General features: G+C 38.9%; 1 protein-coding gene across 5 annotated transcripts in view; it reads right to left on the bottom strand.

The window, feature by feature from the left end:
• The window catches only part of CHD6 (chromodomain helicase DNA binding protein 6), a 203,103-nt gene that overhangs the window by 24,438 nt on the left and 165,180 nt on the right, over positions 1-13,485 (bottom strand). For all 5 annotated transcript variants that reach the window (XM_070589234.1, XM_070589235.1, XM_070589236.1 and 2 more), the window contains 2 exons: positions 12,301-12,361; positions 66-126 (listed from right to left, as the gene is read on the bottom strand). In XM_070589234.1, the coding sequence (XP_070445335.1) occupies positions 66-126; positions 12,301-12,361 (122 nt within the window). The remainder of the gene's footprint in view (positions 1-65; positions 127-12,300; positions 12,362-13,485) is intronic.

Raw genomic sequence — 13,485 nt, forward strand, 5'->3', positions numbered from 1 at the left:
GAACTCCAGGGTAACTACAAACTGGGACCTTACTTTTCTTTGCCTTCAGAAGGACACAGTCTCACCTGCCCGGCTGTCATCCTTCTTTTCACCAAAAGTGCCATCACCTCCATCACTGGAACTCTCCTAGGGATAAATGAAGCCATCCCATCAGCAAAACTGTAGTTCAGAAGAAACCCACTCAGATAGCCCCTCTACAGGAGTACACACACACAAGAGACATCTCGGGCCCATGAAGATCTCAAAGACCAAGACGGTCCCTGATAAATAAAACTTACTTTTGCACAGTCTTAAAAGAGCCAGAAAGCAGTTTATGTAAAAGAAGTATTTTTTCCTGGAACTGTGTGGAATGATTCTGCCTGTAGAGAATTAGCTTACAGAATGATGAACTGGCATGGTTTCCCTGGCAATTACACTTGACACGCACTATTTTAGCTGTGAATTTAAATATTTGCTTTACCATCGTCACTTGCAATTTAATACTATCATTTCACAAAGGTTTTGCCTGCATTTTTGTGGGTTTTTTTTGCTGTGAAAAAATAACACGCTTATGTTCATTATGGTTAGTTTATTTCACAGCAACAGACGCTATTTTCCTAAAACATGACTGCTCCAGACATGAAACCTGATGGCGCAAAACCCCAAGAATTTAAAATTAAAATCACAATCTGAGTCTCCAGAATCTGGAGTGATATCACAGGCACAGAGCTTATCCAAGTTGGAGTATTTGTCAAGTTGGCTCTAATGGACTCCTTTAGGAACCCTTTCTTGGTCTCAGGAATGGAACTTTAAAAGCTCCTTATATATAAGGCATGTGGCAGCTTGGCAGTGGGAGAAGAGATAGTGCTATTTTCCAACTGGATTCCATTTTTAACATGAAAACTTACTGTTCTTTTGACTAGCGTCATTTGAACTGAATGATGGGAGAGAATAACCCCAGGCTCCAAGAGTTTGGTCATGTTAGAGCACAGGGTCAGACGAGAATATGGATCAGCAAACTGCGGACTGTAGATTGTTTATGTGTGGCCCTCAAGCTAAGGATGGTTTTTACATTTTTAGAGGGTTAAATAAAAGAAGAAGAATATGCGACAGTGACTCTATGTGGCCAAGAGACCTAAGATATTTAGTTTCTGGTCCTTTACAGAAAACATCTGCTGCCTCCTGGACTAGGACACACAGCACAGGAGATCAGCAACCTAGGTACAGTAGGGATGGATAGACACCTATGACTAGCAATAGTTAAAATTCAAAACACTTTCTTGAGCCCCTAATACCATGGAAGGACCTGAAAGAGAAAACTCTGAAAAGGTAAAGAGGAGCAGGGGCACATTTTCTGAATGTAGTTCTTTCTTACTAGAATAATGATAATAGCTAACATTACTCAGAACTATGTGTTACTTAAGCACTGTACAAAACCCTCTACATGGCTTATCTCATTCAGTTATCAGAACTGCCTCACCAGGTAGAAACTACTACTATCTTCCTTTTACAGATGCAGAAAACATGCCTTAGAAAGGTTCTGTCACATGCCTAAGGTCATATGGCTAGCAAGTGGCAGAGCTGGGTTTCAAACACAGTAGTCTGATGAGAGCCTGTAATTTCAACTAAGCTATCCAAAAAGGAGCAAAAAAGGAGCCCGATTGAAAATTTGTTTCGGAGAGTGAAGCATACTCAGAATCGGAGAACGTTAGCTTAATATCCCTTCCTTGGCCAAAACCGTTTCCTGCCCTCTAATGTCAGTGAAGAACAGAAACCTCAGGCTGATCTACTGGACCACTCTGAAGTGGCACTTAAACAGACCATCTCATCCTCTCCCACTACTTAGTTAAAAAACCCTAACCAACCATACATTATATCCTTTCCTGCCATAGAGAACATTTTTGAGTACCCCCACAGAATCCACGAAGATCCTTTGAATGCTGAAATTTATAATTACAGACACTTCCAGACTATTGTTCTACAGCCTATAAAACGCAGGATTCAGGCCCCAGAGCTACCATGCCCTTTACTATGAAGTATGGGTGGCTGATGGGGACTCATCATAACCCAAATCCATAGGGATAGCTCCCAGCTTGGTGCGAGGTAGACACACACAATACGGAGGTTTCCCTTCCAGTCCATCGAACAGTTTCCGCTGTGCAGTTAGTAAACACGAACAACCTTAGGCAAACTCTCCAGTAAGGAAAGACTGCATGATTAGCAAGTGCCTTTTCTGTACCCTGCCCTCTCTTGGAGGCACTTTGTCTCTGTAGAAACGGCAGGACGGAGAAGACCTGGCTCATCAGTAGCCCAAGTGAAAAAGATGCCATAATCTTAGTTAATAACCAGTTTAATGTGAGGGTGTGATGTGCTGTAGTAGGGACAGACTGGGATCTGCATCAGGAAGCCCTGCATCAGAAGTATGCAGTTGAACACATAGTATCTCGACTTCTGGCTACGTGAATCAATCTGAAGGAAATGCTCATCTTAGAAGAGGTATGAATCAATTATTTCAGAGTGAAGGGTCCCAGAGAGTTCTGACAACAAGCATGTCAAAACAAAGGCAACTGATGGGTTACAGTTTGCAATTTCTCCATCTTGAACACGCATGTGGTTGGGAGGCTGACAGTCCTCTACTCTCCAAGCCTTGGACAAATTGCTTCAGTCTCTCTCAAGCTCATTTCTTCATTTACCAAATGCAGATAATATTTTATAGGGTGATCATGGGACACAATTGAGTGGATTATATAAAGTGTTTAACAAATGCTGGCACAAGCAAATGCGCAACAAACAGCTGCTGAGACTTAGGAAATACAAATAAATAGTCCAACTACTAGATAATCAATCATTTATTTCCATCTTTCAACTAAGATGTGTGCTCTAAGGAAGGCTTCATAACAGTAAAAGAGCAGCAATATCGACGACAAAGGTCTATTGAGACTCAGGTAAGTAAGCTGCTGATACCGTACTGAATACTTTATATGCTTTTTTTTCATTTATTCATTATAAATCAGTAAATGAATAAATGACCCCTTTTAGACAGGAGAAAATTGCAGAATGAGGAGATTCATAATCTCATCTAAGATTATACATAGTTATTAAGTGGTGAAGATGGAATTCAAACCCAGGAGTTCTGACTCCAGAGGATGAGCTCTAACCACTGTGTTGTATTGCCTCTGTGGGTGGAAGAGACACTAGGCTGAAGCAAAAGCACTGCCAGTAAGTAAGAGTCCACGCATGTCACTTCTCCACTGGGAGAGGTGAGAGGCTCTGTTTCCTTATCTGAAGACAGAAGGTCCAGCCTCCCTTGCTTGTGCATGCCCCTCTGGGCCTGGCTGCTGTCCCTATTTGGTCTTGGTCGGTGGAGGTGGTGGCAGCAGCAGCAGAGACCTGGTGGGACCTGTAGACCCAGGGAATTTCCTCTCTGCTCTTACAAAACCCTAAGGTCAATGCAACAGGCAATGAGCTGTCTTCTTACATTTAACAAACAATGAGTGTCTCTTGAGTGATACAAATTGTGCTCGGTAGAGGGGCTAGAACAGTGAAAAGGATGGAATCCTTATCCTTCCAGAGCTCACAGTCTGGTGATTATGAGACACATAAATAAATACTGGCCACTTATGAGCACACTGGCTAAGTGCTCCTTAACACAGGGGGAAAACAAGAAACCAACTTTCCCAGACCCAATTCAGGTAGGGGGAGAGACCTCTAAGAGACTTTTGAGCATCATATTGAACAACAAATAAGAGTTCACCAGGAGAACACAAGAGCTCTCTGTGCAGAGGTAACAGGATATACAAAGGCAGATTTAAAAAGATCCCACAGTGGTTTTCATTTTGCAGAAAAATCAAGTATCCTACTACTCTTGCATAAACATCATGTAAAAAGTAGATACACATCAAATGTCATTAACATAAAATTCAAGGATTTTATTATGAAAAGATCGTGGGATTTAGAAAAAGATGTGAGCAGAGGAGACACTGCTCTTGTGTCCTCTAGCTAGTATGACTTTTTTTGCAGCTGATTAAAACTACTTGAGCTTCCTCCTCTCTAGAGCGGGATAAGAATAATGCCTAACTGAAGGGGAAATGTGCTCTGTCAGCTTGGAAATACTCTACTTTCAAATACTATGATTTGAGTTCAGAGAACCCCCAAACTCTTAACTCATTTTAGAAAAGGGTACTGTTTCAGTTTCTAACTGAATTTTTCTTACAATGAGAGTAGACTGTTTTAGCGATTAAATTTCCCTGTCAGAGTTTTTCTGAGCTACTCCATTTACAGACTTTCTGTTTCAGAGAGCACCTGTAGTACGGTGTGCTGCAGAGCAAGGACAAGACATGCTGATTACATGACTACGTTAGTGAAAGTTGTGCTACCACTTATCACCAATCCTGTTAAAAGAGATGTTAATCTCCCTATACACTGGGTTTGACAGAGAAAGATTTGGTTTATAATTCTAAGCTCCAGACCATTCTAAACAGAAGTAAACTTTTAGACTGCTTTAGAAGGTCTCTGTAGGTTCACTGACTCTAGCTGCATCTGAAATCTGTAACTATTTATCAATCACAAGTTCTACTGGTATTAAAACAGAGAGAGCATGGGAGAAGGCAGTAGACTAGATCATCTCAAATGTGCCTCCTAAGTTTAACATCCTGTGATTCTCTGACCACCACATTTCAAGAGGACAACAGCTACAGTGGGCTCTGGAAGGCACTAGAATAGTAAGGAGTCTGGAGATGATATGATATGAAGAAATGCAGGGGAACTAGGGATATTTCACTAGGAAAGAGATTTTAAAAGATTGAGGTAGCTAGCTAGCCTCAAGAACTTAACATGAGAGAGGAAAGAAAGAACAGTTTTGTTCTCTGCAGAACCAGAAGAAAACTAGATAGCATCCATAGCACTAGTGGGGAGCCAGATGTCTGGATCAGTATAAGGAAGTATTACCCAACAACGAAATGGCTTCCTTGGACGGCAGCACATTCCTCCTCTCTTTCCTATGAAATCCTAGAAATACCTACACTTAGCTGGAATGACCCGACAGTGATGTTGTAGAGAGATGGAACACTCAGAGACCCCTCACATGTGTCAGAGCTCTTTGCAATGCTAACATTCTGCCCATCTATTAACGGGTGGGGGCGGGGGGTGGGGGGGGGTGGGCCTTTCTATGCCCAGGTGTGTTTAATTCAGAGGAATTACCCTGGTTACAGACGATAGGCTCTTTGGGCTTCTTTAACCCTGCTTGCTGGCTGATCCATCTGAGACCAGAACCGGGCGAAGGAAACAGCCAACCAGCTGCATCTAAAGATGCACAGGAGGTAAAGGATGAGAGGGAGGGAGGGGCGGGCAGTAGGCTTGGTGCAGATGGTGGCTGTTCCTCTACATTTGTTATTTTAGCAGGTAGACTAGAAGTCAAGCTTAATCTGTTTATAATTTGTCCACCTCAAAATGTGGGAGAAGCCACTCTTCCAATCCATCTGCTTTTCATTATATTCTATAGCCCAGGTTTTAGGGATTTGAAAAGCAAAATAAATAATATAGGTGTTAAATTTTGTAAACAAATAAAAAAGTAGTTGCTGAGGAGTTTAACCGTACTATAAGGAAACTTAAGGTATTTTACCAATTCTGCCACAACCCCTTCAGTGCCCAGATTGCTCCAAGATTGAAGATTGATCAGTTAAGCATGAGAACTTTACTGTGAACAGCTTTCAGAGCTGGGCCTGGCCTGAAGTTGATCTGGTGGCTGCCTTTTCACAGAAGCTGCTGCTGGAAGGAAGGGGCATATATGTACAGCTGAAATACTTTCTACTTTTTTGACTATGAAAATAATACTTCATTAGAAAAAAGAATACCAGAATAATAAAGAATATCTAGTCTGAACTCCATTATCTAGTAGTTGTGAGAATTTGGCAAAGTCCTTTGACTTCCTAAGCCTAAATTTCCTCAGCTCTCAAATGAGAGCTGTAACATCCAAAGTGCTTACTTCACTTGGCTGAGGTGAGGATCAACTGAAACAAACGGAAAAAGTGCTTTGGAAACAGTAAAGTTCCATAAAGGTATAAGGTACTACTTTCAGGTCTTTAGTACTTGACTTGTTTCTATGGGAAAACACACCACAAATTCTAGAAAAAAGAAGTAACAGTACAACTCAGGGACTGGAATGACAGAACTTAGATTCTCACTGTCAAGACCAGAATCCAGCTTCCTTCAGGTAAGCTTCAGGCTGATTTGCTTCAATCTACTGGTTGCCAAACCTTGGGGAGATACGGAAACATATTTTGAAAAAAACAATTATTTCCTAGTTTGGGAAAGTGATGTTACTTTTCAATGATACTATTATAGGAATCAGAGCTGGTCGTAACCAGGTGGCATACGTCATGCCCCTCGTTCCCCTGCAAGAGAGGTGTCAGAGGTAGTCAGCTAAAACAGACGTTTTAAATAAGATCCTCAGTCTCACATTATAATACCCAAAATGTCCAGGTTTCAACAGAAATCACTTATCATACCAAGAATCAGGACGATCTCAAACTTGAATGAAAAAAGACATTCAATAGATGCTAATACTGAAAAGACAGAGATCTTAGAATTATCTGACATAAGAATTTAAAACAGTCATCAACAAGCAATTCTAAACATGCTCACCACAAACGAAAAAACAAAGTCTCAGCAAAGAAATAAATATCCAAAGAACCAAAGGGAAACTTCAGATTTGAAAAATACAATAACCAAAAAAACCCCTCAACGGACAGGCTCAACAGAACAATGGAGGAGAAAGAGAAAAGAATCAGTGAAGTCAAAGACAGAAAAAGAGAAAGTGCCTGATGTGAACAACAGAGAATTGGATTAAAAAAGAATTAACAAAGCCTCAGGGACCTGTGGGACTCTAACAAAAGATTGAACATCAATATTATCAGAGTCTCAGAAGGGGTGGAGAAAAGGCTTGAAGAAATAATGGCTGAAAACTTTCCCAAATTTGGGAAAAGACATGATGTACAGATTCAAGAAGCTGAGCAAATCCCGAACAGGATGAACTCAAAGAAATCCACACAAAAAAGCATCATAATTAAACTTCTAAAAACTAAAGACAAGGAAAGAAAGCTTGAAAGTAGCAAGAGAGAAAAGACACCTTACCTAAAGGAGAAAAACAACTAGAATGACGGCAGATTTCTCATCAGAAACCATGGGGCCAGAAAGAAGTGGCACAACACTTTTCAAGGGCTGGAAGAAAAGAACCGTCAACCCAGAATCCTACATCCAGTGAAATATCCTTCAGGAAAGAAAGGGATATTAAGACTTTCTCAGATGAAGAAAAACTAAGAGAACTGTCACCAGCAGACCTACCCTAAAAGAATGGCTAAGAAATTTCTCTAATCAGAAAGAAGAAACCTTGGAACAACAGGAAGAAGAAAGAACACACTAAACAAAAATATGGGTAAACACAGTAGAGTTTCCTCCTCCTCCTGAATTTTCTAAATTATATTTGATGGTTGCGGCAAAAATTAACATTGTCTGTTATGGTTTACACGTATGTAGAAGAAATATTTAAGCCAATTATATTATAAATGGGGGAGGGTAAAGGGATGAAACGAATTAAGGTTCCTGTACTTTACTTGGACTGGTAAAATGATGATACCAGTGGACTGTGATACATTATGTATACATAATGAAATGTCTAGAATAACCACCAAAAAGCTATTAAAAAAAAAGCCCAACACAGATAAATCAAAAAGGAATCATAAAAAATGTTCAAGTAACCCAAAGGAAGGCAGGAAAAAGAAAACAGAGAATTAAACAAGAGAAAACAACAAAATGTCAGACTTAAGCCATTCATGTATGAATAATTACATTAAATGTAAATGGTTCAACACACCAACTAGAAGACAGAGGATGGCAGAGTGCATGAAAAACTATGGCCCAACTATATGCTGTCTATAGAAAACTCACTTCAGATAGCGATAAAGGCAGACTGAAAGTAAAAGGATAGAAAAAGTCATATCATGCAAACATTAATCAAAGAAAACCAGGAGTAGCAATATTAATATCAGATGAAGTACACTTCAAAGCAAAGAAAACTAGCAGAGCTGCAAAATATGTGAAGCAAAAACTGACAGAACTGAAAGAAATAGAGAAATTCATAATCATATTTGGAGACTTCAATACCCCTCTCTCAACAAATGATGAAACAACTAGATAGAAAATTAGCAAGGATACAGAAGAACTCGACAGTATCGACCAACAGGATCGAGTTGACATTTATGCAACACTCCACCCAAGAACAACACAGTACACATTTTCTCAAGCACTCATGGAACATATACCAAGATAAATCATATCCTAGGCCATAAAATAAACCTTAACAAATTTAAAACAACTGAAATAATAGAGTGTCTTCTCTGAACACAAGAGAATCAAACCAGAAATCAAAAACAGAAAAATAACGGGAAAATCTCCAAACGCTTGGAAACTAAATAATACATGTCTAATAATCCATGGGTCAAAGAGGAAAATTTTTAAAAAATACATTAAACTGAATAAAAATGAAAATACAACATAGCAAAATTTGTGGGGCATAGCTAAAGCAATGCTGCAAGGGAAATTTATAGCACTGCATGTATACATTAAACAAGTGAGAAAGTCTCAAATCAGTAATATAAGCTCCCTCCCCAAAAACCTAGAAAAAGAAGAGGAAAATAAAACCAAAACAGGGGCCAGCCCAGTGGCATAGCAGTTAAGTTCATACGCTCTACTTCAGCAGCCCAGGGTTTGCAGGTCTGGATCCTGGGCATGGACCTACACACCGCTCATCAAGCCACACTGTGGTGGCATCCCACATAAAATAGAGGAAGACTGGCACAGATATCAGCTCAGGGCTAATCTTCCTCAGGCAAAAAGAGGAAGATTAGCAACTGGGCCAATCTTCCTCACACAAAAAAATAAATAAATAAAAAATAAAACCAAAACTAGCAGAAAGAAGGGAATAATAAAGAGCAAAAAATAATGAAATTTAAAACAGAAAAATAACAGAAAATCAATGAAACAAAGAGCAGATTCTTGAAAAAGATAAAAGCAAACATCTTTAGCAAGACTTTGAATAAAGCAAAAGAGAGAAGAGGCAAATTAATTCCTGTTATTGGTAATCTGTAACAGGAATGAAACAGGAACAGCACTACAAGTTCTGCAGACATCAAAAGGATAATAAAAGAATGCTATCAACAACAACACACATAAATTTGAGAACTTAGATAAAACAGAACAATTCCTTGAAAAACACAAACTACCACAACTTACCCAATATATAATAGATAATTTGGATTCATAATTTAAAAACTTGCAAAAAAGGAATCTCCAGGCCCAGATGGTTTCATTGGAGAATTCTACTAAACATTTAAAGAATACCAATTCTAGACAACTTCTATCAGAAAACAAGAAAGGAGGACACATCCAATGCATTTTACGAAGCTAACATTACCCTGATATCAGAAGCAAAGACAGTATTTCTGAAAGACAACCAGAGACCAATACCCCTCATGAACATAGATCAAAAAATCCTTAACAAAATATGAGCAAATAGAATTCAATAATAAAAATTATAAACCATGACCAAGTGGAGTTTATTCCAGTTTATTTAGGCATGCAAGGCTGGTTCGATATTTGAAAATAAATGTAACCTACCATATTTAATAAGCATCTAAGAAGAATTACATGATATTAATTGGGGCAAAAACGCATTTGACGAAATTCAACATCCATTCATGATAAAAGCTCTCGGAAAACTAGGAACATAGGGGAAGGTCCTCATCTTTGATAAGGAACATCTACAAAGAACCTAGAGCTAACTATATATAACGATAAAAGACAATGTCTTCCTTCCAATATCAGGAATAAGGCAAGGATGACTGCTCTCACCACGTATTCAACACAGTGCTGGATTTTGAGGAGCGTAATAAGGCAAAAAAAGGAAACACAAGGCATATAGATCAGAAAGGAAGAAATAAAACTATCCCTTATTTGCAGACAACCTGATTGTGGATGTAGAAAAATCTCAAAAGACCTAAATAACCCTCTTAGAGCTAATAATTGAGTTTAGCAAGGTGGCAGGAGACAAGATAAACATAATACCATTTACAATCACTCCAAAGAAAATGAAATACTCAGATGTAAATCTACAAACATTCAGCAAACAGGACTTGTTTGCTGAACACTACAAAACATGAAAGAAGTCAGAGACTGAAATAAATGGAGAAACATATGGTAAGCTTTAACAGAGTAAAAAATCAATACAGTAAAAATGTCAATTCTCCCCAAAGTGATACATGGGTTTAATGCAATTCCAATTAAAATCCCAGCAAGAATTTGTGTAGATATAAATAAGATTATTTTAAAATTTATATAGAAAGGCAATGAAACAAGAAAAGCTAAAACAATTTTAAAAACCCTCAAAAAGAAGAGAGAGGAATCAGTTTAACCAATTTTAAGACTTATGATATAGCTACAGTAATCAATACTCTATGCTACTGGAAACAGATCCACACAAATATGCTCAACTGACTTTTTGACAAAGGTGCAACAGCAATTCAATGGAGGAAAGACAGCTTTTTAAAACAAATTGTTCTGGAGCAATTGGATATTAACAGGTAAAAAAATGAATTCTCTCCATTTACATGATAATTAACTTAAAATGGATTATAGACTTAAATGTAAAACTCTAAAACTTTTAGGAAAAACATAGAAGAAAATCTTTGGATCTACAGGTAGGGAGAGTTCTTAGACAACATCAAAGCATGATTCATAAAAAGGAAAAACTGATAAGTTGGACTTCATCAGAATTAAAACTTATGTTCCGAGAAAGGCAATGTGAATAGGATAAAAAGACAAACTACAGGGTGGGAGAAAATTATTTGCAAACCACATATCTGACAAAAGACTAGTATCTGGAATATATAAAGAACTCTCAAATATCAACAGTAAAACAAAGAAACAAACAACACAATTAGAAAATGGGCAAAGGACATGAAGAAACATTTCGCTGAAGAGGTATACACATAGTAATTAAACATCATTAGCCATTAGGGAAATGCTAATTAACACCACGACAAGATATCAAAATGGCTCAATTAAAAAACAGTGACAACACCAAAAGCTAGTGAGGATGAGGAGAAAGTGGATCACTCATTGCTGGTGGGAATGTAAAATGGTACAGCCATTCTGGAAAACAGCTTGGCAGTTTCCTAAAAAAGCTAAACACATAACTACCATATAGCCCAGCAATTATATTCCTGGACATTTATCCCAGAGAAATGGAAATGTATGTTCACACAAAATCTGTATGCAAATATTTACAGAGGTATTCATAATAGTCATAAACTGGAAACAACCCAGATGTCCTTCAGCAGATGAATGGTAAAGCAAGCTGTGGTACATCCACACCATGGACTGCTACGTAGCAATAAAAAGGAATGAATTATTGTTAGAGACAACAACCTGCATCAGTCCACAGGGAATCATGCAGGGTAACAACAGTCAATCCCCAAAGGTTACATATGGTATGATTCCATTAAAATAATATCCTTAAAATGACAAAATTTAGAAATAGAAAACAGGGTAGTGGTTGCCAGGAATTAAAAATGAGTTCAAGGCAGGAGGAAAGTGGATGTGGCTATAAAAGGGCAACACGATGGATCTTCGTGGAATGCAGGTCATGGAAATGTCCTGCATCTTGACTCTATCAATGTTAGTATCCTGGTTGTGACATTGTACCACAGTTTTGCAAGATGTTCCCATGGTGGGAAACTGGATAAAGCATGCATGGGATCACTCTGTATTGTATCTTAGAATTGCATCTAAAATCTATGGTTACCTCAAATTCGAAAGTTTCATTAGAATAAAAGTTCAACGTAGTCTGTATGTTGACAATTTTTATAATAAAATGTTAGGGAAAATGCAATGAACTGCAGCAATACAATCAAGTTCCCCAAGTCCACTAACAAGATGAGGATTTCTCTTTGCTATTAAAGACTGTGTGTGGGGCTGGCCCTGTGGCCAAGTGGTTAAGTTTGTGTGCTCTGCTTGGGTGGCCAAGGGTTTCGCTGGTTCAGATCCTGGGCGTGGACATGGCACCGCTCATCAGGCCATGCTGAGGTGGCATCCTACATAGCATAAGCAGAAGGACCTACAACTACAATATACAACTAAGTACTGGGGGGCTTTGGGGAGAAGAAGGAAGAAAAAACAGATTGGCAACAGATGTTAGCTCAGGTGCCAATCTTTAAAAAAAAAAAAAGAAAGATCATGTGGATTACCAATATAGCACATTTGACTCACCATTTGTTTCTGGAGGCCATCTAATTTGTCTTCAGTACTGTCTTCTTTATCCATGTTGCCTCTAAATAAAAGTAAAAAAAAAAAAAGCATCACATACCACCTAGGAGCTATTTTGCAACCAGGATGATTACCAGAAAACTGCCTAAATCACCGACCAAAAGGAACATGAGCAGATCCCTTTCCCTACAAGCCTCAAAATCTTGCTTTCTCCAGTGTCCAGCTTCTACGGGCAAGGACACCTACTCAACTGAGACATCAGTATGAGACTCATGATCTACTCAGGCAAGTTCAGAGGCTGGCTATTCAACAATGATACTATCACTAAAAAGTTAATTACTGCTTATCAGGAGTTATCTGAATATGTGGCTTTGATAAAAGAACAGACTTTAGAGACTGAAGGCTGTGCAAACCAAGCAAGTGCTGATGTGCCAACCCCCAGATGACAGCAGGATGAATCTGCAGACAGAATCACTTACATTTGGCAGCAGTCACTTCCTGAAAGGGAGCTCTGCTGCGACTGCTAAGAAGGAAGGACATTTTGCCATCTACCATCAGACACCTGCCTCCAGGTTAGCTGCCTAACATCTTCTCTCTTACGAGCTTAACTATTGCTGATGCCTATCTGTTTTTCATGATTCCTTTTAAAATTGATTTTGAAGTATTCCTGTCTCAAATATTCTTGTCTTTGCTGCTCAGGTCCTGGAGGCAGGAGAACCTCCTATCTTCACTGCTTAATCACAGAAAGAGTAGCCACTCCACAAAATATAAGCTTTATGCCACATTCAGGTACCTCACCCAGCCCATGTTTGTCTTGACCCAGTGAATCTAACATTAGCATCAAGAGTCACTTGGGCATTTGTTAACAGCTCTCTGAATGGATCTTCCTCACCTGCCCGTAGGAAACACCTTTGGGGCAGAGAATGTTATGGTAGCTAAAGTGTTCTTCCGGGTTAAGGATAGACGGAAAATGCATTTCATCCTTTTCTTGGCTTTAGCAAATGGTTAGAGGCTCCTTGCAGTGCCATGCCCTCATGTCCAGATCTAGCCACAGCCCTAGGCAATGCAAAGCAGAATCTGCTACTTTTAGGGGAGAAGACCATGTCAAAAGCTTACTAAATACAAGCTAAGAGATACATACTATGATTTCCAAATACGTATAAATTTTGGAGAACCACAGTTTTGGAC

Source organism: Equus przewalskii, chromosome 21 (assembly GCF_037783145.1).
Source record: "Equus przewalskii isolate Varuska chromosome 21, EquPr2, whole genome shotgun sequence".
Classification (NCBI taxonomy): Eukaryota; Metazoa; Chordata; class Mammalia; order Perissodactyla; family Equidae; genus Equus; species Equus przewalskii.